General features: G+C 41.8%; 4 protein-coding genes across 4 annotated transcripts in view; 2 read left to right on the top strand and 2 right to left on the bottom strand.

Annotated features, from left to right (window-relative positions):
- LOC135492282 (uncharacterized) overlaps positions 1–18,086 on the top strand; it is a 29,176-nt gene extending 11,090 nt beyond the window's left edge. The window contains exons 2-5 of the mRNA XM_064778646.1: positions 11,317–11,422; positions 15,795–15,896; positions 16,173–16,246; positions 16,897–18,086. Of these exons, the coding sequence (XP_064634716.1) occupies positions 11,334–11,422; positions 15,795–15,896; positions 16,173–16,246; positions 16,897–16,970 (339 nt within the window). The 5' untranslated portion in view covers positions 11,317–11,333 and the 3' untranslated portion in view covers positions 16,971–18,086. The remainder of the gene's footprint in view (positions 1–11,316; positions 11,423–15,794; positions 15,897–16,172; positions 16,247–16,896) is intronic.
- A 425-nt stretch (positions 18,087–18,511) lies between these two features.
- LOC135492935 (uncharacterized) lies at positions 18,512–19,769 on the top strand. The gene is made up of 3 exons (XM_064779683.1): positions 18,512–18,621; positions 18,980–19,180; positions 19,425–19,769. The coding sequence occupies exons 2-3, from the start codon at positions 19,017–19,019 to the stop codon at positions 19,612–19,614; spliced, it is 354 nt and encodes a 117-aa protein (XP_064635753.1). The 5' UTR covers positions 18,512–18,621; positions 18,980–19,016; the 3' UTR covers positions 19,615–19,769.
- Positions 19,770–20,104: 335 nt separating this feature from the next.
- LOC135492514 (uncharacterized) lies at positions 20,105–22,318 on the bottom strand. Its single transcript, XM_064779028.1, has 3 exons — positions 21,930–22,318; positions 21,210–21,665; positions 20,105–20,755 (listed from the first exon to the last, which is right to left on the bottom strand). Exons 1-3 carry the CDS (start codon positions 22,000–22,002, stop codon positions 20,529–20,531), a joined length of 756 nt encoding a protein of 251 aa, XP_064635098.1. The 5' UTR covers positions 22,003–22,318; the 3' UTR covers positions 20,105–20,528.
- Positions 22,319–22,575: 257 nt separating this feature from the next.
- Positions 22,576–24,255, bottom strand: LOC135492890 (uncharacterized). The gene is made up of 2 exons (XM_064779581.1): positions 23,670–24,255; positions 22,576–23,237 (listed from the first exon to the last, which is right to left on the bottom strand). Exons 1-2 carry the CDS (start codon positions 24,240–24,242, stop codon positions 22,794–22,796), a joined length of 1,017 nt encoding a protein of 338 aa, XP_064635651.1. The 5' UTR covers positions 24,243–24,255; the 3' UTR covers positions 22,576–22,793.
- Positions 24,256–25,871: the final 1,616 nt, after the last annotated feature.

Genomic DNA, 25,871 nt, shown 5'->3' on the forward strand with positions numbered 1-25,871 from the left:
TGGAGGTATTCGAATCCACCGTCACATAGGCCACGAGTTTGACCCCTTTCAAAAAGCTATTAATCTGTTAATGTTTCAATCATCTGCTGAAGTCTCCTGATAATATCTTGACGATGTGCATGATTAGCTACCATTTATTGGATGAAACCAATCGGAATAGATCGTCATGGTATAAGGTTTCATACACAGTGCGTCTCTTCTGGACATAATAACCCGAGTATAACTGGTTCGAAAAATATGTTCTTAACAATGATTTCATAAAAACAACAGGTAACTCATCGAAGATGGATTATATCATGACTTCTGACATTAACGAATGAAAGTTCAAAGTTCAATTAATGTGATTAAGTTCTTATATGATATAGCGCTGTTACAGAGCATACTAATTGACACTGTACTGGCGGCCTTCGAACCCACCATTTCCCGATTACATCACAACAGAGACGCTCTTCCACTGCGCCAACGTCCATAAGTTATTAAAGCGGGTCTTGTTTCACCCTAACATCATAAGTCATTGTGGCTCAAACAGTCGATAATTCTCTCTCATAATCGTTTTTTATTTTCTACGTTGTCTTTCATTGCCCGCGGCTGTTATGATAATGTTTCAGTTGCCTCTGAGATAGTTTGTCGTTTCTCTGTGTTTTTATACCGACGTCGATACGAGTCATGGAGGTATGTTAGATTATTTTAGCATCTTGCTGCAGGCGCTGATACGCGACATTTAAGGTTGATTTATCAATAAAGGGTTATGGTTTCCGGCGCTGGCTGGTTTAGTTTTTGATGTAGATTGAAGATGCTTTAATTGGTACAAATTTCGTCGTTGACGAAACTTTCCCTTGCATGTGGAGTATATTATGACGAAGCCTCTAAACTTCTAGCGAAGAGACTTGGAATGAACACTTAGAATATCTCTCTTGTTTGACAGCTTTATTGAGGATTATCATGCGCAAGTGATCGGAAAGGTCATGAACGACTCACCACAAGTATCTCAGCATCAAATAATGGGTATGGTCGCTCGATCCTTGTCATCCAAGGAACGGCGATCAAGCGATCATCGCAATCCTCAATAAACTTAGCGCAATTACAAGTGCTGAGACGACAAATCCCGCTTGGAGACGAATCGAGTAGAACCCGACGGCAAGGCATTCGGTGCATAAGTGTAAGCTAGAGGACATGATTAAGAATTGATGATTGAAACTAATAGATTGTCGATTGTCGTATCGTCTCTGCTGATTTGAGGAAGATCATGGTTTCTAATGTTCTTCTTTGAATGCGATGATCTGGCGTCTTGGTGTCATATTCTGACAATGGACAGGGTTGGAGCGTTTGATCTCACACCACCTGGATGTGATAACAGCGAATACACACAAACACCAAAGGAAAGTTAGCATGAAAAAAACCCAATAACTGCAACTGTCCATGATGATGAACTTATATAATTATAATATCGACAATGGGCTGGATGAGTATCACTGTTCCGAAGGTCCTGAATACCAAGTTATTGCAATATCCAGCCAATATATCAGATTGATATCAGCAACATCTCTGGGAGGCTCAAGAAAATGGTTCAATTCTACCAAAATTGCAATATCGCCCTTTGATACCAGGAGTATCTCCGTTTGATCGGAGTCTCCCCGTCTTCCTCTCTCGCCTCTTTTGTCTGATCGACCAGCCTGTGTGGTGATTAATTGTCGTCAGGGATAATCCTATTAGTTCAAAATGTAACGTTGAACTAGCATGGGGTCCGGCCACGAAATGGGCTTTCATACTTATAAGAGTAATTGATACATGTTTCCGGACGTGTTGTGAATAAAGTTATAACTATCAAGTAAGTTAGTCATCTTTTACTTTCTCCGACAATAATGGGTTCTGTGTTTGTAGCAGATATTTCCACGCTCAGTAATATCAAGATCCAGAAATACCCGCCTTTGTTTGCCCAACACACATATTTCGATCAAATTTCATAATCTAGACCCTATTGCCTCGTATTCATGAAGAGTTTTTATCACTGTTTTAATGTTGGTTTATTTCGAGAAAAGAAACTTGTGATAGCTGCCAATAATAAAGTAGCATATCAGGTTTTGACTACAATACTGTTGTGGCCTTAAGATAAATGTCCCACTCCCAAAAAACAACCACCTTCAGCAGTATATCACATGACTTCAAACACGTCAATATGGATTTTTCTCACCAAATATCGAATAACAGTGCGCGGTGAAATCGTTTTTGTATCATGATTATTCTTAAACTAAGAATCAGTCGTGAAGTGTTATATTTCACCTACAACGACTAAATATTTGACAATTTGGGCCTTTAGTTTATTTCTTTGATGGAAAATTTTTCTCGAAATAGATCATGTCATTATCTAGTTCTTCCATCTCGAGAAAAAAAACGTTGAATCGTTAACATTTCAGCACGAAGTAATATTGGTTTATTTATTTTATACAAATATGCTTGGTAATCGATAGACACTAGCCTGAAAAATCGAATTAAAGACATGAAAAATCTCCCACAAAGATCCATTTAGCTACAGACAAGTAACCCCCTTGGCTTTGCTTTATCATGCCAAAAGAAGGTCAAGGTCAAATTTGTTTCTTTAGAAAAACGAAATATTTTCTCAATGACATCGTTTCCGTCTATTTTGAGTTTTGAGTTTGATGAGTTTCCATCCCCTCGTTCTTCCAGACTTTCATCCAGCATATATGCACTTTATGTACACATTCCACCGATGAATTAGCCTTGCACGTGTTGCATATCTGTTTCTTCGGGTTGAAAACTTAAGTTATCAATCGATACAAAGAGAAAGCAAAGTGATACGCATATTATTATGATACCAGCATATCAAGTTGAAATCGGGTTTGCTCTGTGAAAAGTGAGCTGTTTGTATTTCATGGTTACGAAATCGAATTGATTGCCTTCATGTCGTCAATAGATTCTTTTATGTTATTGTCAACTACTTTGTAAAATCTATACCAATTCGAGATTAAAGAAGTTTTCTCAGATGTTACTATGACATCCTGGTGATAATGACCAGTGCCAGTATCAGGGAATCACTTATATCAATTGCAATGTTTGATCATAGAACTAACTGGTTGACGTATTATATTGACTAAAGCCACATTATGATATTGTATCAGGTTAGCAAGTTACTTTTCGGTTGAACATTTTTCACAGATACATTTCGGATATTATGCGTGAGCGTTTCGATGACATCCGACCCAGATTATGCCATAACCTCATCATGTCGGTGTAACTGATACAAAAGAAAGTTAGGAGGAAAATTTCAACATCTTAACGTCCGATGGTATCCAATTCATGAGGGAACTTGCTTGATGTACATAAATGTTCTTCAGTCAAGACTGGCGACCAAGGTCTGAGAGATGTCATACACCATTATGAGGCAATGATTATAGTCTGTCCGATGTCAGTATTATCAGTCCGGCGATCTGAAACTACTGTAAGCTATTTCAAGTCCTAACGGCCCGTTTCATGAGCGTTTAGAGAGTTAGAGGACTGTTTCAGACATTGAAGCGAATGGATTGGGCATCCTGAGCAATACACGATGCTCTTAGATAAAAAAAACCCTCTATGAATGTTTAATCCGTCATTTCAAATAAATATAGGGTATGCTTTCAGAACGATCAGGATCAAAAGTCGACCGTTTTATCAATCAGATTCCCTCATTACAAATGCTTTATATTTCTGTGTATATTTGGTCGACATTTTGCGTCATCTTTTGAGCTAATCTTAGTATAACGCACGATAGAAGATGGCTGCTTTAGTCTCGACAATCGTCTCCACAACTGATGAGGAGCCTTGACGGCACTTGATGGTTGCCATACACCATTCATCATCAAAGACTGGTCGCCAAAATCGGGTAATTGTCCTAGATGTCCGACATCAAGTATTTAAAACTGTTTAGTTGTCGCTGCTGTGAAAGCGTTTCGTCCTTGTCCCAATGGTGTCAATAATTCATTTTGTTCAGGTAAAGTTGACAAATGGAATAGCCACAGGAGTCGTTCCATATATATCGGAAACTTGATTCCAAAGTTTGAAGATCTAGTGCGCCTGGGGACAAAGCATTTCTTATTGGGCCTATAACTTAAAATGCAATACATGTTTTTGCCTTCCATTGTGTATTAAAAATGAGGGGCTATTTCATAATTAATCAGAGAACTCTGCCTTCTAAAAAAACCCTCCTTTATCGGTAATTCATTGTTGAGCTATCTGTTTTGGCTTCTTTTGAAAATATTTCGATGTATCAATTCCCGATACAACAATCGTCAACCGATGACAACGCAGCCATAAAAATCTTTGTATTGGTTAATTGTCACGTAAATTGGTAAATTGGTAAATTGGCATATTGACAAGGTAATGATTAAGCTGACTTGAATTGGTATCAGCATTAGCAGAATCAACATGAGGCGAACAGATCATCACTTTTGAGGCAATATCATTTAAACTATAATGCAGGCAATTGAGAAATATATATAAATGAATTGCTTGTATGTCTTGCCTGAAAATGCCTGGATTCTTCTCTTGTAGTTTAGTTTCAACGGTATTGCAATCAGAGATGAGTTTGATCCGATACAAGGGAGTTGGTAGGTTCATATCTCCAATCAGACTCTTTCAAATATCCTCTGCTTTTATGTAAGAAGTTCGTTAATATTGTCAGCTGACGAAGCCGCAGAATTCTCAGTTCGAACGCTGATTGAAGATTAATTGGCATTACGGACAACAAACTTTAAATCTTTGAGAACTCATACGAATCAATCTACACAGCGTGACTTGGGGCGTTGATTTAAAGTTTCGTGGAATAACAAATACATTTATATTTTCAAGAACAGACAAACACTCATTGGTAGACTCGGAGATGACGATTCCGCCACAAGCAGAGTATCTCTTGATTTACTCTAACCTGATTTCCTAGCTACAAGCTAGGTTCAATCAAGCCCTCCATGGCTAGTTAGTCGGGTTAGCGACACAGGAGTGGATGATAAACACAATCACCTTCAACCCTTCATCTTATAAATCAACTTCCGTCGAAACTGTTGACTCTCTTCCAATATACCAGTGAAAGTTGGATAAATACTGATTTGATTACCGAGGCCACTACAATTTCTTGTTCTCTTAAATTTGCCTTATTCACGTTTAATTTCCTCAGGAAGGAATCAAACCTTTGAAAAATTCTCGGACAGACTTATTTCAAGACAATTTCGGTGTCGGTGTCTACTGAGTGAGTAGTTCTGTTATATTCGTATCAGCTACAGTTTCCGACTAGAATCGATCAGAAACGAGCCATTTCACCGCATTGCTACTATTTGCAGTACATTCTCGCGATTACTAGTATAAATCGTCGATCAAAGACGACCACCAAGAATCTTTTTCAGTATATAACCATATCATCTCGATGTTGTCTAAAGAAGTATTGTCGGAAAGACGCCTACGGAGTAATAGCGATGCACAGAAAGCTCCACACAAGATAGGCGGAATTATTTCTACCAGACTTGTACTTTTTCAGCGTAAAAATAAGATAAACAGAAGAAAACGTCTTGAAGCCTCCGGGCAAACATGTCTCGTACACTAAGCTTAGAACGACGAGAAACAACCGTTGACGGAATTATGCGCTTGGCAGGCTTCCGTGCATAATTTCCACATTCCTGAGCAATATGATAATAACTCATACGCTTCTTGTTCGACCGGACACACGTTCTCTCTGGGGTAAGCTAATCGAGTGAATATACTTAACGAACTGCGCCAAACAATACATGAGTTGGTGCCAATGACGTCAGAGCAACACAGCTTAGAATATGAATAATGTTCATTTTGCCCAAAGTGTCGTTCAGCTAACCTCAGAGGCTAAGAAAGTTTATATAATTAACGCTATGTGGCTATTCTTACACATGATGTATAGCATGCTTATAGGATGAACGCTGCCTCCCAAGGGGCCATAACCAGTAGCCATGGGCTAAGCGTCAGCATATTGTGTCAGCAAAGTTACCACGAGGATTTTTCCTGTAAGAGTCTTGGACATGCTGAAGAAAACCCTCATGGGATACACCAAACTTCATTCGCCGTTTTCAATGGTTCTTCTTTCCATTTATTCAATGAGAGCTGGGAAATTCTCATCAATGGCATCCTGTTACCCCTCAAGGGTCATAAATGATAGATGTAGAAACATTCACGACATCTCAGTCTATTTATAATGAAGCCTACGGGGCCAGACCTTACTGGTATATAACATTAAGTGGGTGATATCGACAATCCTCGATTGGCAGACTCGTCGAAGGCGGTCACTGTATACCCTTCATCAAATGCATGATTGATGTACGATATTGTTGTGGAAGTTCTTGTGCAAAAAAACCAATCCTTCTCTCGTTGTTTATTCCACCTGAACAATTCTCAAGAGCCAGAAATATGATGAGCAGATATGCTTTTTCCCACTGGTGTGATTATCAGTTAAATTATAACTGGAGAAAGCAATTGAAGTCCAGCGTTCCCTATCAGCAAGATATGGACTAAGATAAGTCGCGTCCGAACGACCTGCTTAATTCTTTCAATTATCATATTCTAAATGCATTATATCATTCTCGTATCCTGAGGGCAGAAATATACGCCCATCATTGCGCTATGATCTCTTTCAATTATAGCTTTTTCCTTCCTAATGTTCTAAGTAATCGATTCTCTATTGTTTTCTCATTAGGAATCGAGATAGCGGTCGCTTTCATATATCGATTATACAACATCGAGACCTTTGCGTTCGTAAATGGCAAATGAACTCGTTTTTCTCACTGAGTAAAGAGCGGCTCTAAAGCATTTCTATTCCTGTCCATACTCGAGTATTTCTTTCATACAGCTGTGGTCAATTGTTACATTTTTCATCACTCTTATACAGTACATTTACGAGAAAATGGCCCTGTACGAAAAAAAAGCGTCAAATGACTGGGAATGGTTGTCGGTGGCTCGTTCTTAGTGATGAATCGTCCGATTCTGGTGAAGCTGGCATCGCATACTATCAACTTCGAAGTTGCAGATGAAACATAACATGCTGTTCATCTGCGGCCTTTTTTATATCATAAAACCCCAACTATCGGAGTGAAGGTTCGTCATGAAATGGACTGATGGTAAACTGGCAACTACGTCTCATTGTTGGGCCAAGTAAAGCTCTCTTACATTTCATGCCAATGGTTCGTCTCGCTGACTGTTGACAAATCTGTGACCTTGTGACGGAAAATGAAGAGATTACCAAGGGAAATCTCATTGTGTTCAAGTCCCCTCAACGGCACTCTTGTCATCCTCGCACCAGACTAGTAGAATGAGATCTAGCCCTGGTACCATGATAATCAGACCATCGGAACTGTGCCAGACTCTTACTCACTTTGAGTGAGTTAAGGAGGCGGACCAGGTGTGTGGCCATCCCTTTGGTCATTCACATTACGGCACAACGGTGTTGATTTGTGGATTACTTCCAGGAATTGGTTCCTTGTCTTCTTGTTCGGGGACATTCAAGCGGAGGTGAAGTGGACAGGCTCATTTACACCATGGGATGAGACAATATGATGATTGCTATAAGAACTTACGCCGACTAGATTTCCCTTCTTTGGCAAACTTTGACATTTGTCCGAGGGGTGAGAAAGAGGACAGCCACATTTACACCTTGGGACGACACAATATGATGACGGCTAACCCCATTAGAAGTTTACGCTAATAGGTCTCAGCTTCGGTAATCTTAGACAATCGTCAGAGGGGTGATGAAGGAGGACAGACATTCCTTCGAATGAGGAAGTAGACTTATCCTTCTATTTTCAGTGTGGTTTGACCACTTGAAGGAACGAGGAAGCCAAAAACCTAAAAAAGTCTGCCTAAAACCCTTGTAAAAATACCATTATCTGTTCATACTCGTGGTTAAAAAAACCTAAAAATAAGGAGTTGCAAACCATTTTAAACTCTCTGACACCCATTCGGCAGCATACCAACTTCTCGCAGTAAGCCTTCGTTCACAAACCAGTGTAATCTTAAGTAATGACAAGGCACTCGGAGGTATCTAATAACTTAAATGATGACTCTCAAAGTCAGTATCACCGGTATTAGCCACAAGATCACGAATGTGTCCTCAATGGGAATATGCGTGGAATGGCTGCTGGGAGATTGAAGTTGTAGGAGTAATACCACTCAGACGATCTGATATTTAAGCCCATTCTCATTAGATCCGTTTCAGACAGCAGCATACTAAAGGTAACGATCTGGAGGATAAGATCGGAGGCAAACAGTAACTGGTACAGTACAGCGGTACCAAATAGAAAATAGTGACGTGCGCTATCAATTCCTGCCTCCTCTTCGAAGCATCAAACAACGTCTGAAGAACATCAGCCATTCTGAATGTTATACATCAAATTGTCCACCTCGTGGGAATTGAAGAGAAAAAGTATCATTTGCTTCGAAGATATGGCGTATACACTAATCAACGCATGGCCGCTCTGCTGGTAATGGTTCGTGATCAGTAATTTCAATTTTGAGTGGGCGAACAACAATGATGAATGGCGAAGCGGTCGTTTCATTTTTGAACTCTTAGATTAGATAAGTTTCCCCGAAGTTGTCTAATTGGTCCCTGAGTCCTAAGTACTAGTCATTATTGATGGTGTTAGGATGACAACGAGTAGGAAGCTCAGTGACCTTACAATGTCTGAAGATGTTTTCACCAAGTTTTGACAAACTTAAGGACAATTCAGCAGCTTTTGATATGGCACATGAGATTCCACTTACATAAATGATGATTTCCAATCAATAAGGGGAAGTCTGATCCGGTGGACTTGTTACATGAATTGACTACAAAGGAACAATCTCTGCCGAGCTGTCTCGTTGACAAATATGTCACCACGGTGCGGTTCAAAACAAGTTACATGTGGTCACAATCTTGGCGATAACTCTAACTTGGTTTTAAGTCTAATGCACTCATATGAAGGAGATAAAGGCGAGTTAAAGGCAATGCTTGGTTCATCCAGTGAAGTAACAGCTGGATCCTGGTCACGCCTTGTTACTGACTTTATCCCGAAATCTCCCTCCACATGTCAGGGTGTTTTTTCTGCTATCTGCCCGCAGATTATGCAGTCAGCCGGCTCATCTCACCCCGCAATCCATCATTGTTGTATTCATTCGCAACACTACTTCTGCTGGTGTTGCTATAATTCAGTTCGTCAAGGGATTAGAGGAACTTTTACACTGTGTTGCTGTAGCTGTGTATTATTCTTATCACATTCGCCAACAATCGGTCTAGGATCAACCTTGGCAAGTTATAAGTGTACTAACTATTGTAGCGGTGGTTATATATAACACATGATTGATGCCCCAGTGTATCTGCTACACATGATTAATGCCTATACTGCAACAAGTTCAAGACGTTCGAGTAGTGCGAATTGGTCCATGGATCAAAGTTTTAATAGCATCTCGATCCACGGTATCGTGGGCGAAACATCGATGTTTTTGCGACTGTTACTTTCAGTAAAGGGATTACACAGATTTTAAACTAGAAGTCTATTGGAATTGCGGTGACCACTCATGTCAGAGGGGAACTTGAACTTTAGAACGTACTGTCCGTATTGTTTCGTAATAACTGTGATAAGTACCCATACTGTTCGGTGGCAGAGGTCCCAAGATAAATATTCAAACCTCGTAAACAATCACAATGGCCCCTCATTGACTGCATGTTCTAATCCATCAAGTCTTAATGTCGGACAACATAATACAACCAATGTCGCTTGAACTTCAAGTCACAACCACTCGACATCATCGCCACGGATAAGACAAAGGAACACTGAGACAATGACAGATTACATCTCGTCCTCTACTCCCTTTACAGCCACAGTAATGAAAACGTGTTGTCGTATGAAGAAGATGACAATAACGAAATACTTTTCAAAGGCATTTCAATTGAGAAAAGCAGATCATCGGCCATCTCATGACATCATTGAACTAAATCATGTCAGTCTCTAATTAGCCAGCTGAGGATGAGAGTACGCGCTTTGATATAAGGCCGAGCCTGTGGGCATGCCGAAAGCCACGAAACTCGTACGGATATTATTCCTGGTCTCGGGATTTGACGTGTCCTATGACATGTCCGTCAGGTTATTATAAGGTTCTATCTTGTCTAGAAAGCTTATCAACACAATGAATCACTTCTCAAAGGCGCCACAGAAAATCTAATGAACATTGTCTAGAAATCCCGAAAGCCGAGTTAAATTTTTTAAAATAGTGAAAAAAAAGTACAAAAAAGTACAAAATTCTGAAAAATTTTCAAAGCCGAAAATTTGTCGTCATAGCGGGGTTGGTCGCCGACCGGGTTTCACTGTATTCATGAGCAGGCGAATGTCACACGTAACGTGTGGTTGGTAGCCTACCATAACGCTCAGGGAACATTTCCGTTCCAGCGTCACGTGTCATTTATAAGCACTTGGATACGACCACTTTCCGACAGTTGGTGACAGCCGGGTGTCCATATCCATAAACCAAACTGCGCCTGGGTGAACGTTCCAATTGTTGTTTATGGCAACAAATCATACCACTTATCGGAGTTCTATCATCTTGCCCGATGAAAATTACTTTAATCATCAATTTCACAAGTTCTTGCAGATTTTTGGTCAACTAAGTTTAAAAGATTCGTTTCAATCGCAAGCAGCCAAGTTGTCTCTGATGACTTCACGATCAGAATAATCTGGGGAAAGTACTCGCTGCAATCAATCCGTTATCTTTTCAGCCTTGAACGTGAACAAACCTCTATGTGACATAATATCACAGATACTAGCTGCAATCTCAGAATATCTACTATGATTAACATATAAGGGTCCTTTTATCACAAGCGATAAATAGGAAAATCCATATTGTGATAAGATATTTCATGTTCTTCAGTTCTATGACATCACCTGATCTCTAAGTTTGTCGGAGCTTGCGTAACGCGTCAATCTACAAGTATATATCATGAGATAATTTGATAACGCGCGCTCATGATTAAAAAATGAATCCTTTCGTCATGGGAAAGCAACTATCAACCTATCTAACAGTAATTAACAGCATCCAATACCAATTAGCAATAATCAACATAACTAATCATTCTCACCAACATAGCATAAAGTTAATTAGAGTAACAATAGAGAAACTACCGCTCTTTGTTGTTTTAGAATCGGCGGACCACTGGCTCTCCGCCATGTTTATCAAGACGCACTTCCTGCGTATAGTAGAGTGTATAATTGCACCTCCGGTTACTGGAGAGTGTCAGTGAGCGCTGAGGCTGCCAACTTTCAGTATTGTCTTCCCGTCTTTCAGAACGACCGACAGCCACCATGGATTCAAGATATATCATGGGAGTTTGCCTATTAGCCATCGTGTTGCCAGCAGTAGTTATGTCCGCCCCAGCCAAAGTAAAAAAGAGGTAAGTATTTATTTTCTCCTTCTTCTTCTTCTTCTTCTTCTTCTTCTTCTTCTTCTTGGCTTTCTGTCTTTGAGCGTGTCGATGTTAGTCCAGGCCTTCTCACAACTGTGTGAAAACATAACCGGAAGAGAAACGATTCCACAGAACATTGCAACGGCGTATCAGGCAAAAGCAATATTTCTCAATTATGACAATTTGGAAGAAAAGCTGACTCCTCTATCAGTACTGATGGCAACAATGGAACCGTCTCCAACAATACTTTTTGTAAGCAGAAACTGGTTGGGATAGAAGGTTCCAGGTGACATAACGAGCGCTGCCATTGTGTCTTGCCGCGACATGATAGCAATGATTAACTCCATTTGTGTCATGTCTACGCCTTCATCGTCATTTCAATGTGGTAAAAAGAGTAAATTGTTGATTGTCAGACAGCCTCGAGGGAGAATGCTGTTTCGTTAAAGATATACTTTCTTTGTCCCTCTTCTTGGTCCTCGAACGGTTGAAAACATCAACGTTTCTTTCGGCCTGTCCCCATCATTTTCACTATAAGATCGTCGTACGTCAATGGGCATTGAATTAGTTACGATGGCTTTAGGGGGAATGAGTTCGTTGTTCGAGAAAACGCCTCTTTACCATTAAGGTTTTCACATCACCTCGAATAAGCTGATAATAAACACTGTGTATTCTGGGTTGAATGAGCGTTACGAACTTCGTCAAATCGCAGACATACTCTGAAGTACACACGACTACATAACATGCTTCCATTAAAAAGGCAACAAAAGATCTGTCTGGGAGAACGGGAGAAAAATTCGATATTAATTCTTGTATCGAAATAGGCCTACACCATTCCTACTCAATTTTAATTATTTGTGTAAAACGAGATATGAGAACGGCTTGAGGGTTTTTTGGGAATAAATTATTTGTTACATCAAAACATTGCTTTTCACCCTCGGGTTCCAAAAGTCGGTAGGAGAAGTTAAAAATGCAAGATTACTGTTGATGGATGAAGTAGTTTCTGATCTATTCGATACTTTTGAAGTTGGGAAACAATGTTAGGTTATTGATTAAATGACGAGTTAAGTTGACGGAGTTCATGCCGACAGACAGGATATCTTTAACATGGATGTCATGGAAAGCACACTTTGAAAGGCTCCGGAGACTGTCATTAGCCATTCAAAATGGCCGCACATTTCTTAGAGTACACACAAATGGAGAAAATACCCGACACGAACATACAAAAAAATCTTTGTCGCGTATTCTGATGAGGGATATTTTGTTGCCTGCTAAAAATAGTACCACTATATTAACATATTCACGTGGTCTTCATTAAAGGTTTAATCTTGATGACAAGCGTTCATTGCACTTAATTCACCATTAACCTCACCCTAAGCCTCTTATGACGTCACTGTCCTGCTGATGATGTCCAAGTTGAGTTGCTTAAGTGTCTTATGGGAGTTCGGGCTGGACGCCTTATATGGCTTACTAAATGTAGATCGATTCTAAACCTGGTCATCTTTTCGCTATCTGAAATGGGTGGACAGAATATTGGCCACATCCAACCACGATCAGACATATACACGATCAATTAATTGATAGCTGCATTCTCCATTGTCAGTACATTGTCATGTACATTATCATGTACAGTCTCACGTATGAAGATTTAAGCAACAGGACAAGTGCCGTTGACGATTGCGCCAGTGGGTTCCAAGGTGTCTAGACGGAGATGTATCAAACTTGGTTAATATCAAAAACGATATCTTTCTAGACAACAGATGTCCTGACGTGGTTGATGTTGCTTTTGTCACGGCACGGCAATAAACAACGCTCTGCTACCATATAACCTAGACCAGTAATTTCTCGAAGATTTAGAATGGCAGAGTGATAATATATCATGAGTAAACAAAAATTCTATAGTCTTGGTGCAATGGTGAGCTTCACCAACATTCCCAACATCTGCATCCTCGGACAGAGGGAGAATGATATGGAAGGCCATTCACACCACCTGTCCGACTGAATAGCCCATCGAGACCAATCGACTTCAGCGAGGCAGGTAGCGCTAATGTCTTCCACGTGACTCTCGCTGGTCTGACCGTTCTCTTCGCTGATGCGGCGTGTGCCGTCAAACACCCTTCAGGAATAAAGAACATGGCGCGCGGAATGTTAGGGGTTCTTCGAAGAGAATCAACTTGAAACCTTCAGCGATCTCTCTGCATTTGGAGGAGTATTCTCCAGACAGCATTTCTCATCCGAGATGGAATGGGCGTTTGCGATTCAACTATGGTTGTCCACCAATTTCCCTTGTGACTCCAACTTTCACCGTTATATGGTAACTCACAGTGCTGAAGAATACACCATGATTATCCTATTGACAAATATTATTGCCCTCATAAAGTAGGAATCATCATTATCTCGCTGGACATTGCATAGATAAGGGGTACTTGCTCTTAGAGTAACACTAGAAATGACCATTGTGGGGTATTTAATCTTAGTAATAGCATGTAGTCTTTCGTGTTGCTGGGATGATATGGGTTCGACCAGAGTAACCGCGACTCATACCTGAGTTACTGTCACCTTGGTGAATGATAACCCCATTGCCATTACGAGTTAGGGGTCATAACAACGCCTTGTGTCTGAATGAGTGAGGGGGGGGGGGGCTTCAGTATGTTTGTTCTTCAGTTTCATAGGGTGCCTAACCTACTATGAATTCCAGGCCAGCAAGGGTGTCTTTGAGAATTGTATGGCATACCTGTCCGGAAAATAACTTGAATTTTCTAACTTCGTTTGAATAAGCAATCACATACTCATAACATTGACAATTAGCATGATTATGATCACGAGATTGTATCAGCCGAAGCAAAATGTGCTTTTTCAGGAGTTCTCTATCTGTGTATACATTAGTTTCCTTCAGAAAAGAAGAAAGAAAAAGCATCGACGGCCAATATGAATCGCGGCCGGGTACAACAGCTCAGGTCTCATAACGCCGCTGTTACTCTCTGGGTGATTAAATGTCCGTCATTTCGGGATGACCAACCTGACAAGCGATGTCCACTTCAAAGCTGACCAGAGAATGAGAGAAGCAATAACGCCGACAGCCAACGAGCAGCCATCTTTTCATAAGCTCAACTTTTGTGACTTTAACCGGACGGCGTATCTGCAAAAAAGAAGCGCTTGAACACCGGACTGATTATCTTCTTTTTTTTATGTGTTGCCTTCAATCTTTAATGTCATTTCCCTTCTGCAGACCCTTCTTGTGAGGATTTTTATCAGTAGGAAATCTGACGACGCTAAATCTTCACGTATATTTCCATGAGCTTTAATTGTTGTTTTCCAAAAGCCCTTAGGGATGGATAACATCAAATTTCAAGCGTAACAAATGAAAATGTTGCCAGACCAGACCATCAGTATCCAATGGCATAGACCGACCAGCCGGACTCGTCTTCACTCGCCGTAAGGACGAAAGTCGAACCGAACAAAACATCAAGAGAATCCCCGTGTTATTGTTTGCCTTGTCTGTCCTGATACCTCTTGACTGTTTATTGTAACTTGATTACTTGGAGACATTTCACAGCCTCAGAGTTTTACACGTTTATAGTGTACTATATCAAAGGATAGCCAGCGTATAATCAGGTGGTAGACGAAAAGATGAACCAGTCCAAGCATAAAGTGATTCGGTCATTTATTGTTTGCGTTCTGCTCCTTGGCCCTGCAGTGTAACCTGACTTAACATACCCGAAATACTTTGAACATTATCCGATATACTACCGTGTCCAGGGCTATTGCTATACTGGTGTAAAAGGGCGAGCTCCATTCACAGGAATCGCTTTCTGCCTGTTGATCCTTCATGCAACTTGACGGCTGGGGTTCCCTTACAGCCATGATCGCCTTCACCAGTCGCAGACACTTGATCATGGCCAGTCCTGTCGGGATATGATCCGTTGCCATTGATGACGAGAAGTCGGTCGTAGCTGTTTTTCAGTATGTCTCATCCATTCACGACATCTCTGATGTTGTTCATTGAGCAGTCAGTAAACATTCCGTCACTATTTGAGTTGCGAGTTTGACACGGGAGACATATTACGTTACTCTGAACTTCGGATGTTTCCATTCACCGCTTTCAGCAAGTACGGGGCCTTCTTGTCTATAACGGCGAATAAGAAGCTCCCAACTCAATCTTGGCACTGTTCTCCACGAGGTACAAGCATGGGGTGGTCTTGTGATTGGCAAATAGGACAGGAAGCCCAAAGTGCTGCTTTGAGAGGTTGTAAATAGAGCCCAATTAAGGATGATGGTAACAACCCCCAGACCTAATCAACTCCTGCGCGAGTCAAAATGCTTATTCCATCCCATCATCTCACTTCCTTGTTTATCTTTGCAGGTCAGCTTCTTCTTTCTTGCAAAGCAATCCCGTGGAAACCATCGCTGTGTTGGACGAGCTCATTAAATTTATCAAGGAAAATTTCGTTTATGACGAACTGGAGTAAGTACTTCTACTTCTAATGACGCAGGCTGCGATGTGTCATTGCAAACTGCAAAGGCTTTCACAATCTCACGTTGACGGTCTTTTTAGTTGACACCGTGAAAGAGCATTTGTTAGGCTTACCCTAAGGATAATCTAGTGTTGTGCAAAACCACTATATATCTTTCGGTAAATGTGATCTGCACACGTTCCCGAGTTCAAGTCTCTTTGGCCAGAACCATATGAAAACCACTACTGCGGTGGATATTGCTAATCTGGTCGCACTTTGTCTTGCAGCAAGCGTGGTGGATTAGGAGCAGGATACGGATCAAGATTCTCTGCAGCGAACAACTACGGATCAAAACTCATGGGTAAGATTATTGAGGTTCGACCGCAAAATGATATACATGTACATGGTTGTTACAAATCGACCTTTTATTGTTGGTTTTATTAGCACGTGGCCTAAGGAATTGAAAATGACAACATCGATTCCGTGTTTTGGAGCATAAAATGATGATTTGAGAATGCTCCTTTTTTGAAATATGACAGGCGTATATCGGATATTACGGCTTTGTTACACAATATCCACGAGTGTATTTTCACAAAGACCCACGGGCTATAAAAAGTCGAAGTTTAATTGTAGTGATACTGCTGGTTTAAGTCAAACTGAATACTTTACAATACCTGAATCATACGTTTCGATCGGCAGCCAATAGGAATTTAGATATATCAATTTTAAACATCGATAAGTAAATGTCAATAAGTGTTCAGGAGTGAGATTGCTGTCTCATGCAAAGGTGGGAGGCGTGCAGGATATTCTGTTTGTTGACACAATGCCTGAAGATGATGCGCGGTCTTCCAATCGATGTTTATTGTCTTTACTCCACAAAAACGCCACTGGCCTAGGTCAGCTTCCCGTTGAAATCACGTGTTAAATCGCAAAACGTGGCGTGAATACCGAAGAGTAAGCACTCGTATCACCTGCCCCTTCTCGTTTTGACTACTGTCCATCTATTTGCAGCCCTTCACGCCGCCAGCGACTCCTCATCCCCCGGCAGGAAGAGGCGACAGGCCATCGCCAAGGACGACCAGTAATCACCTCAAACAAATATGCAGGACTTTCTATAATATAACAACCTTTCACTAGAACAGATTGTATTCCGTTTGTTTCATCAACAGACCATTGGTAATCTGTGTATTAACTACCATTTTATATGATTCTTATATCGCCATGATTCAAAGATTCATCATGTATTATTTACTTAGCTTCACCGATCTGCGACGGCTTCATTAAATACAACGTATCAAGAAATGGACCCCAATGCTAAGCGGAACAGGATGTCATGACCACCGGACAACTCCATCGTTCATCCTATAATTGACTTACAGCATCGAATCACCATGTTCACTCACTTTCATTTAGAAGTCGCAGATCGATGACACTAAAGTATAACAGCTCGGTTCAATCACTTTCTACAACGAATCTCTAATGTCTGTTTATTTCTAATTGCACCATCGATTGGCCACATCAAAAGGTACAGTGTATTATTAAACAGCGATGGAACAATGTACATGTATTTTGCACGATGGTAAAATCTGCACGTTTTTCAAAGAGTCACGTGACTTTCTGTCGGAGCAGGGTCTTGGATGATCAGCCGTCTGTTATGAAACAAGTCATCATTCACCCAATGAAACAGCCTGGTTTATTGTTCACTTTTAACACACAATCATGATGATTTCATCAGTCAATCAGGTATATACTCTGCACTGTACTTCTGCTGCAAAAACACTACTTGTTCATCATATTTCACATATCTGTGAGTGTTCAGGCTACATTTAACTAAAAGCCTAAACCCAGTATTCTTTTCCAAATATCATGAGATCTGCTAACTTTTATCTGCATCCATTGACAACTAGACCTCCAGAGAGCTTCACGCAGAATCACTGTCAGTGTCACATCAGGTGGGTATCGTCTTTGGCCAGGAACTTTGTTATTTGAATGTTTCGGGTTATAAAGCGCAGGAGATGCTGGCCTTTGAATTCATCTAAAGTTTACATTGAAACCTTTTGAAGTGAGTTTCACGTCCTTCCTCATTTCACAAAATCTAGATTGGCTGCAGTACTAGGATTACGACTATTGTATTGCATCATTTAGGCTGCATATTTTCTCATTTCTCCCATAGCACTAATAAAATGCTTTAGATCTTCTAATTTGTCTTGGTCAGTTCTTTGAAGCTGTTTCTTTCTCTTCGTCTCAACCGGGATGCACTGTATACGTTAGTCCCCAGTAGTATCTGCAAATGATGGTCCACAGACTGTTCCCGTGTGAACTTCTCGTTCAAACCAAAATGTACCTTTAAAAGTTTCAGCATTGACCGCTTTCAGCTGAGACTTGACCTGCTAATTCAAACAAGCGAGAGCCTATCTCAGTTAACTCTTACAGTCACGTAAAGTCGATTACCCGATCTCACATGAAACTATTGTTTAGGGTAATGCTCTATTGTTGTCGGATCACTGCGGGACGTGTTGGCTAATAGCATGAGGAAATACAGGCCTACTGTAGTATGTATGTGGTAGGCCCTAGCTATTATTCACAACTCCAACTATTAGGCAAAAGAATTGAAGAAGTTGTTTGTTTTTGACGTGTCGTGAAGTAGACTACAGAACATGCGAATGCATGGATAGATTGTTTGGAAAGTGATATATCAAGTTAAGCATAGGCCTATTTGGGATATTGAATCGATCGGTGAGTTGCTATTTTTGTTTCTGTATCCGCCAAAAACATATTTCTGGTACATGAAATCAGTGTCCATGTGAGTAAAACATTGACCAGCATTGCAAGTCAAAAAGAGCCTTCAGAAAAGAAATCAGGCCAAATGGTGTCAACCTACAGGACCCCACTGTATGGAGACAAGCCGGACAGGATGCCGAGGACAGCGGAGTACATCCGAAAACAGGATTGACTGTTTGAAGGAGTTAGCGCGAAGAACCGCCAGACAGGCATTCTAAAATGAGGTCGCTTTCAACCAGTTAACTGTCAACTCGGCACTTTTTTTCGACAGAGGCTCTCGTTAAACTAAATCAAATCGATTATCCCGTTTTAGTTACGTATTCAGCAAGGAGAAGTGACATTACACAACAATGTCTAAAGCATGGCAGGAACGCTATGACGTTGAGTACGACACCTTGATGAATGAGACGCTGGTGACGGCAGACGACATGGCCGAGGAGGAGAAGAGGAGGAAGCAGACGACACGAGTTGTGGAGAAGATGAAGAAAAGGAAGGATAGATTCGAACTTTGGCAGTTAGAACACAATCTTATCCAATCTTTAACCACTGTGTACATTAATCTACGTCCACGATGGTCATGTTTTGATCACTTTTGACGTAGGATATAGGCCTACGTTCGACACCTAAAAATCGGCGGTTCTCATTCCAATCATGCCTATATCGTTGCCTTTCTTGGATATTGACGGGCAAAAAACGAACAGTTGTGTTCTCGACAACATCGTTTCCCTAAATTAATCAAAATTCGTTCATGATTTCAGGCAAACTATACAATCTCGACGCGAGGAACTGACAAAGCGATGGAGTGACTTGGAAGCACGGCGAAAGGCGGCGCTGCTAGGTGGCGTCACCCAAGAAGTTGCAGGTGTTACGCCTCGACCAACAGAGGACATGACAGCACCTCTTGAATCATATGAGGCGGCCTCTGCTGAAACTGTTGAGGTTTCTTGAGAATTTATCGTTTATTGCGAGACAAAACACTGTAATGGGTTGTATCAAACAGAGTTGACTTGGTGGCTGGATAGCATTGAAGTTTTACTGAACCTCGCCCAGAGGCTGAGCAGACAGTATTCACGCGGTGTGTTGACAATCCCTTGGCACAGCAGTGCGCGTAAACGCCAGGCTTGCTCGGCTTTCCGCCCACTGCTAAAGTGAGATTTTGTTGGACAATGGGTGCAGCCAATAATAAGAGTCCCTCACACATTTCTATATAACTATATCTATGCCGACAGTAACTGGTCGTCAAACTGCGACCAACAATGCCATAGACATGCGAGAAGGATGTGCCTGAGAGGGGCCATTTACGGGCGGAGATCGTAGGTGCTTGACAATGAACTTTGGGCTGGAAGATCATTTTGAGGCAATGTTTGATGTGCTTTATCTATGAATGGTGAACACAACCATCAACCGATAACATGGTGAGATTGAGAAGACAATCATCAATAGATAGCATGTTTATTGATAAGCAAAATATAATAAACATAGTTATATTATTACAATAACACTGAGTAGTAGGTTTTTCTTGAATGAGATCAACAACGCTCCTGACTAAAGTCAACAGTTTTTGACACTTCACAACTACAGGAGCTCATTGCCGACCCCGCGCTCGTGGCAACAATAGCCGTCATCAGCAACGGAGTTGGCGGATTTCCCTCAATATGTTTGTTCTTCTTCTAATTTATTAGTAAACTATTCTTCTAAACATGCTTGTTTTCCACTTCTGTTTCAACTCATAGACGGTAAAAAAACACATTGTTCGTTTGTTTTATCAACACAATCCTAGCGCGCAAAAGTTTCGCGCATCCCGAGTGCGCCTGAAGTCGGACATTACGTCACCTCTGCAGCATGACATCACTCCGGGTCGTTCAAGCATCATCGGCGCTCCTCATCCCAGACTCTTTGCCGCTGTCGCCGTCTCTCAATCTCGGGTAACACCGTCTGAACATCTCCGCCTGCCTCTCTTCAAATTCCTTTGCCTTCTTCTTGTCCGTGATGGTGCCCCAATAAACCGCGATCATCGAAACAAGGACGATATACACGACAATCATGATGGCTGCAAACAACTCGGGATTGAGGCCGAAAATGGAATTATCTGAAAAAGAAATGTTTAATGAGTTGGGTTTGCTGACGTTTGTATCTCGTTAAAACAATCATATTTGATAAGATTAGAATACGATGTCAAAAGTGTTCTTGACTGAGCCCTACCCGAGTTAAACGAGATTGGACTCATTTTCTTTCTATATTTTTACTATGTGTGAGTGTGTGGTATGATCCCACTCGTCTTCTTCATCAGCGTTTCAGTGTATACTTTTTAATTAGGGCAAATTTCAAAGTGATGAAATGTGAGACATCACATCCATACATAGCCTAAATATACGTTATCTGAAGAATATGATAAATGAGAGGTTGAGAACAGGGACTTATCACGGATCCTTTTACGGATTGAAATGTACACAAAATTCGTCTTCTTTCTACAGGTTTTTATCCGTATACGAAGGATCTATGATAAGTTGCTGCATTCTTTACCTCCCTTCGAAACAACCGACCTTTTGTCTGGTCAGCCACCACTTTTTCGCAAACAACGGCGTGTTCCGCCGCACAATCCTCGAGGGACAACTTGGTTATATTCCCGACGGAGAAGACAACACACCACGTCCCGTCCTCCGCAACAACTGACTGCGACAACGCCCGACAGGCGGCGCTCTTGCATTCTACTGACTCTCCTGCTGCCGTGAAAAGTTCCGATGCATTTTCAGCCCGCTTGAAGACTAGATTAGTCCACACGGTCAAGGAATACTCTGGTTCGTCCTTGACCTTCAATGCGTCCGAGAAGTTTATTGTGCTGTTCCATTCGCTGTTCAAGGTCAGGTTCATTGGTGTCGCACCTTGAAGGTCACATAAGACGTCTGCCGCGCTTTGATTTGCCCTTTGCGGAGTCAATTTGTAGCAAAGCGATCCACTGCAGTCCCAATCCTGACTGAATCCATTGCACAGAAGTGTTGCTGTAAAACGAGAATAGAAAATATATATAGGCCTATTGCTGGCATGTTTTTAACATGAACTCCAACGATTTCTCGACTACAACTTTTTGTATCGCCCTGAATGACTGCCCATTGTCAGTTGTTTCGGTGGCGCTTGGTTCTGTAAGATCACCGGAACACACCAATCAATAGATGCTGCATAGTCGAATACCCGACGGGGAATTAAACATGCTGGTGGCATTCAGACGTACAGTGTCGGCCAAAGTAAACAAGACGAAAACTAACCTTCCAACAGGATGAAGCAGCACAGACATGAATAGCTATCGAAATGACATTTCGATCTTCTGGTGAAGGTCATCTTGGCTTTCACTGCATGAATTTACCATTCAGTTCCAATATCCTTCAAGGAGTTGTTGCATCAACATCTTCCCAAGCTTGGTTGCCAATCAAAGGAAAAGTACAAAATGCATCTATCAATCTGTTTGTTTAACTTAGGTTGAATGCTTCATGCGTTTCCTTGGTGCGGTCGCTCATGCCTGGGCGGATTTCTAACTCCTTTCCTTCATAAGTATGTAGAACAGTTTTGTTCATGACTGCATGCATGGAAATAAGTAATTGATCTGTTTGATACAAATTCAATTGAATTGACATCTGCGTACAAGGCGCACGTGAGGCCAATATGGTTGTACAATGTACATTGTTTGCTTGTAACAGTTTTGTTTTATCAAGATCAATGACACCAAAACCTTTTGCAAGATGACCATTATCTTGAGCAATGTAGCACAGATGTTCAAGTGTTAACTCATTCAGGGTGAGATTTGAAAACTTGACAGTAACATAGCAAAATAAATATATAGCATATCTAGCGATTGAATCCGGTCAAGAGCTTGATGTCGCTTGAGACAACAATTTTTAGCAGACGGACGTTTTTAGCGAATGGTTCTCGCTTTAAGAAGTGCTCTATACCTTTTAGAAAACAAACCTTGGCATGCAAATAGGTCAGATCATGGACCTCTCAGAAAGGGATACAAACTGGCCAAAAGAGTAAACCCAAATCATCACAAGACAGCACTCCTGGACATGAACAATTTACTGCAAGCTCTGACTGAGTGGACCTTTAATAATCATGGCTACAATAAAATCGGATGTTTAAGGTTTCTTCAAAGGTATCTGCTCCCCATACTCGACGTATGCCTCGCTGGAGTCGACATTTCGGTAGATGCCTGTTATTTGCTGAGTGTCCGTGCGTCCGTCCGTGTACTCGGTCACCAAGTCCGCAGTATAGGACACATCTACCTCGATACGGAACCCAATAACGGTCACGTTTACTGAAGAATAAGGCTCAACTCGGACGGTCGCGCGAATCTCGTCGCTTCGTGACGTCATGTTCGTTTGTCCGGCATTTTGTGTGAAGCCCTTGGTGAGTTGGTTACCAACAGATGTACCTAGAGACCCGACACCGAAGGGACCAATGGTTGCATCGACGGTTATGGTTAGGCCGTGCTGCAAAGCTTTGCTGGTCTCCATTGCTGTCGTCTGCGAGTCGGTGTACGTCAGGACGCGCGTCATTGTTTGGGAAATCCCTCCGTTGTTCTGTAAAAAGATGAAAGCGTTGATGACATTAGGGCCGTTTAGACGACGCGAAAAAATCCGGATGCGTCCCGAATCCGGATTAATTTTTCGTCGTGTAAACGCAAAAAGATCCGGATCAATGTGGTTGCATCCGGACTAAAAAGGTACCATCGCCTTGGGTGGTTTTAATCCGGATTCATCCAGATTCGATCCGAATGCGGTCTTTTCGCCTGTCGTCTAAACGGCCCTATTATGCGGGGTGTTGCCGAAAATGCGGCCGATAGTCCGAACTGGCACTGATAATGATCCTTGCCCGACTAGTTACATACTACATGGTTTCTGACGACGACAGCTTGTAACCAGAGTCTTTGAAGACTCTGATGTAACTTACTTTCTATGAAGATGTCGATGATGACGACATTGATCCAGAACCCGAAATTGTAACGGACGTACCTTTAAGAAAGTGCTCTTATTGAGTGCGAACGGTCTGCCTTTCTTCATATGAGCGTTTTCAATGTCGTACTTGATATTCGTCATCCTGTACTTGTTGGCGTAATGTTCATTAACGCACTGACAAGTACAGTAGTCGCAGGCGAATAGATCGGGCAGGGCATCAGGTTCAGCAAAGGAACAGTCTTCAACACGGTGGCAGCCCTTGAAGTCAGATCTCACCAATCCACGCCGGCTACATGAAAAGAGAAGACCGGTACATCTGCCGTATAACTCGTACTCATCCGTGCTTATCTTTGTCTTCTCCACAAGGACGTCCCTATCCTCCTCATCTTCTTCGCAGTCGCACTTACAGTAGTCACACCGCACAAAGCCCCTGACCCACCCGGGCGAGCCGAGAGTGCACCCGCTAATCTTCGTACAGCCTTCCTTGTTGTGAAGATCTGGAATGGTATCACATGTCCAAGTGCAAGTGCCCATTAAGACATCCTCGTTCAGAACCACTTTGTCGCTTGATGCGGAAGCTAAAGTTCCGAATAAAACACAAGCTGTGAGGACGACACTTGCGTTGACCATGATGGTGATCGGAGTCTAGCTAATCATGAAGTGATGCAGGGTAGACTTCAAGCTGGACGGACTTTGACAAAGGTGTCTCTGCCCTCTAACCAATCACATTGAATCGGCACAAGGTCTCTGCCTACACGACCAATCACACTCAGCTGGCACAAGGTCCTTTTCCTTTCAAAGCTCTAAACTGTGGACTTAAGATACACTACTCTGGACAAGCTGATGTTTTCCCATCGCGAGACAATATTTATACGCGGAAAGGGAAATGGAGAAACAGATAACACAAAATAATCGACTTTAGACGGGTGACATAGGACTGTTTTAGAACCGGTTTCGGAACAAGGTCGACATTTTTCAACTTGATTCAGAATGTGGGCAATTTGTTCGTCATCGTCATTGCTTCATAGCCAGCCTGGGGATCCTTGCCTCACTCTCGCTGTCAGACCATGAAGTCTAACATCACCAGTGTACGAGGATTGACGAATAAATCCATCGCTGAATCAACTTCGACTCCTTGCAGTGCATATTAGTCTAACCGAAAACCTCCAGTTTTACTCTCTTCCTCCTACCTTAGACCCTCTTTGAACACAGTTACAACCTGACTTTCGCCTAATGCCATGCGTGTATCAAGCCAAGGAGTCTTGGGTCTCACAGACATTTATATCCCTTATAGTCCTTTCATATTAGGGATCCAGAACAGCCGTGATATAAACCATATACGGAGGGAGTGGCTGTGGCCCACTTGGGTGTCATTACTCTTGTACGTAGCGCCCAGGGAACACCAGTTCGTACCAATCGAAGATAGACCCCTTTAATCTTAAACAGCAACAGGTCAAACTGACGATTACATGAGGAGGATCACAAATGAAAATCACAACTCCCAAGTTCAAAAAGGCCTCATCACAACCAGTTTCCAAGTCACAATCCGTCAAGAGACAGTAAACCGAAGACAAAATTTCGTCTTGAACGGTGGCGACGCCATGGCCAAATGCGTAAACTCAAACGATGGATAACCAGCTGGCAGAGTCTATGGTAGCCTGATCAGAATGTCTGCCACAACACGTAATTTGGCGTGCAATAGTTGTTTATGGTGTGGGTCCCTTCTCGTCTCTAGTGACTCTAGGAACTCAAAGGGGCCACAGTTTGTGCTGGATACCAACAATTACTAAACGCGACTAGTACGCAAAAAGAATGAAAACAGCTAACACAACAAACAATAATTATGCAGCACATTCCTGTTTATTCTGTGCACTTGGTCCATTTCTAATCATTACATATTCTATCAATCACACCTACAATACAAATGTCTTACATACATAGTTTTTAGAGGTACCATATGGGCACCTTGTTCATCCACAGTTTCATAGCCCCTATATTTGGCTGATGTGCCTCCCACAAGCTTACCTACTGACTAGACTGACTGTACTCACCATCCAGCCCAAGTAGTTCAAGGTGACTCGCTTCCCAATCAATAAAGGCCAAATCAATCTCTTTCATTATCAGTCCAGCCTTTCAGTTTTAGAATATACAGTAGAACCTCCCTCAGTGGACACCTCTGCCAGGCGGACACCTCTACATTACGGACACGTCCGGCCAGTCCCGATTTTTTCTAAGTCATTTCCAATAACAAAAACCTCT

The sequence above is a fragment of the Lineus longissimus genome, chromosome 8, assembly GCF_910592395.1.
Source record: "Lineus longissimus chromosome 8, tnLinLong1.2, whole genome shotgun sequence".
Classification (NCBI taxonomy): domain Eukaryota; kingdom Metazoa; phylum Nemertea; class Pilidiophora; order Heteronemertea; family Lineidae; genus Lineus; species Lineus longissimus.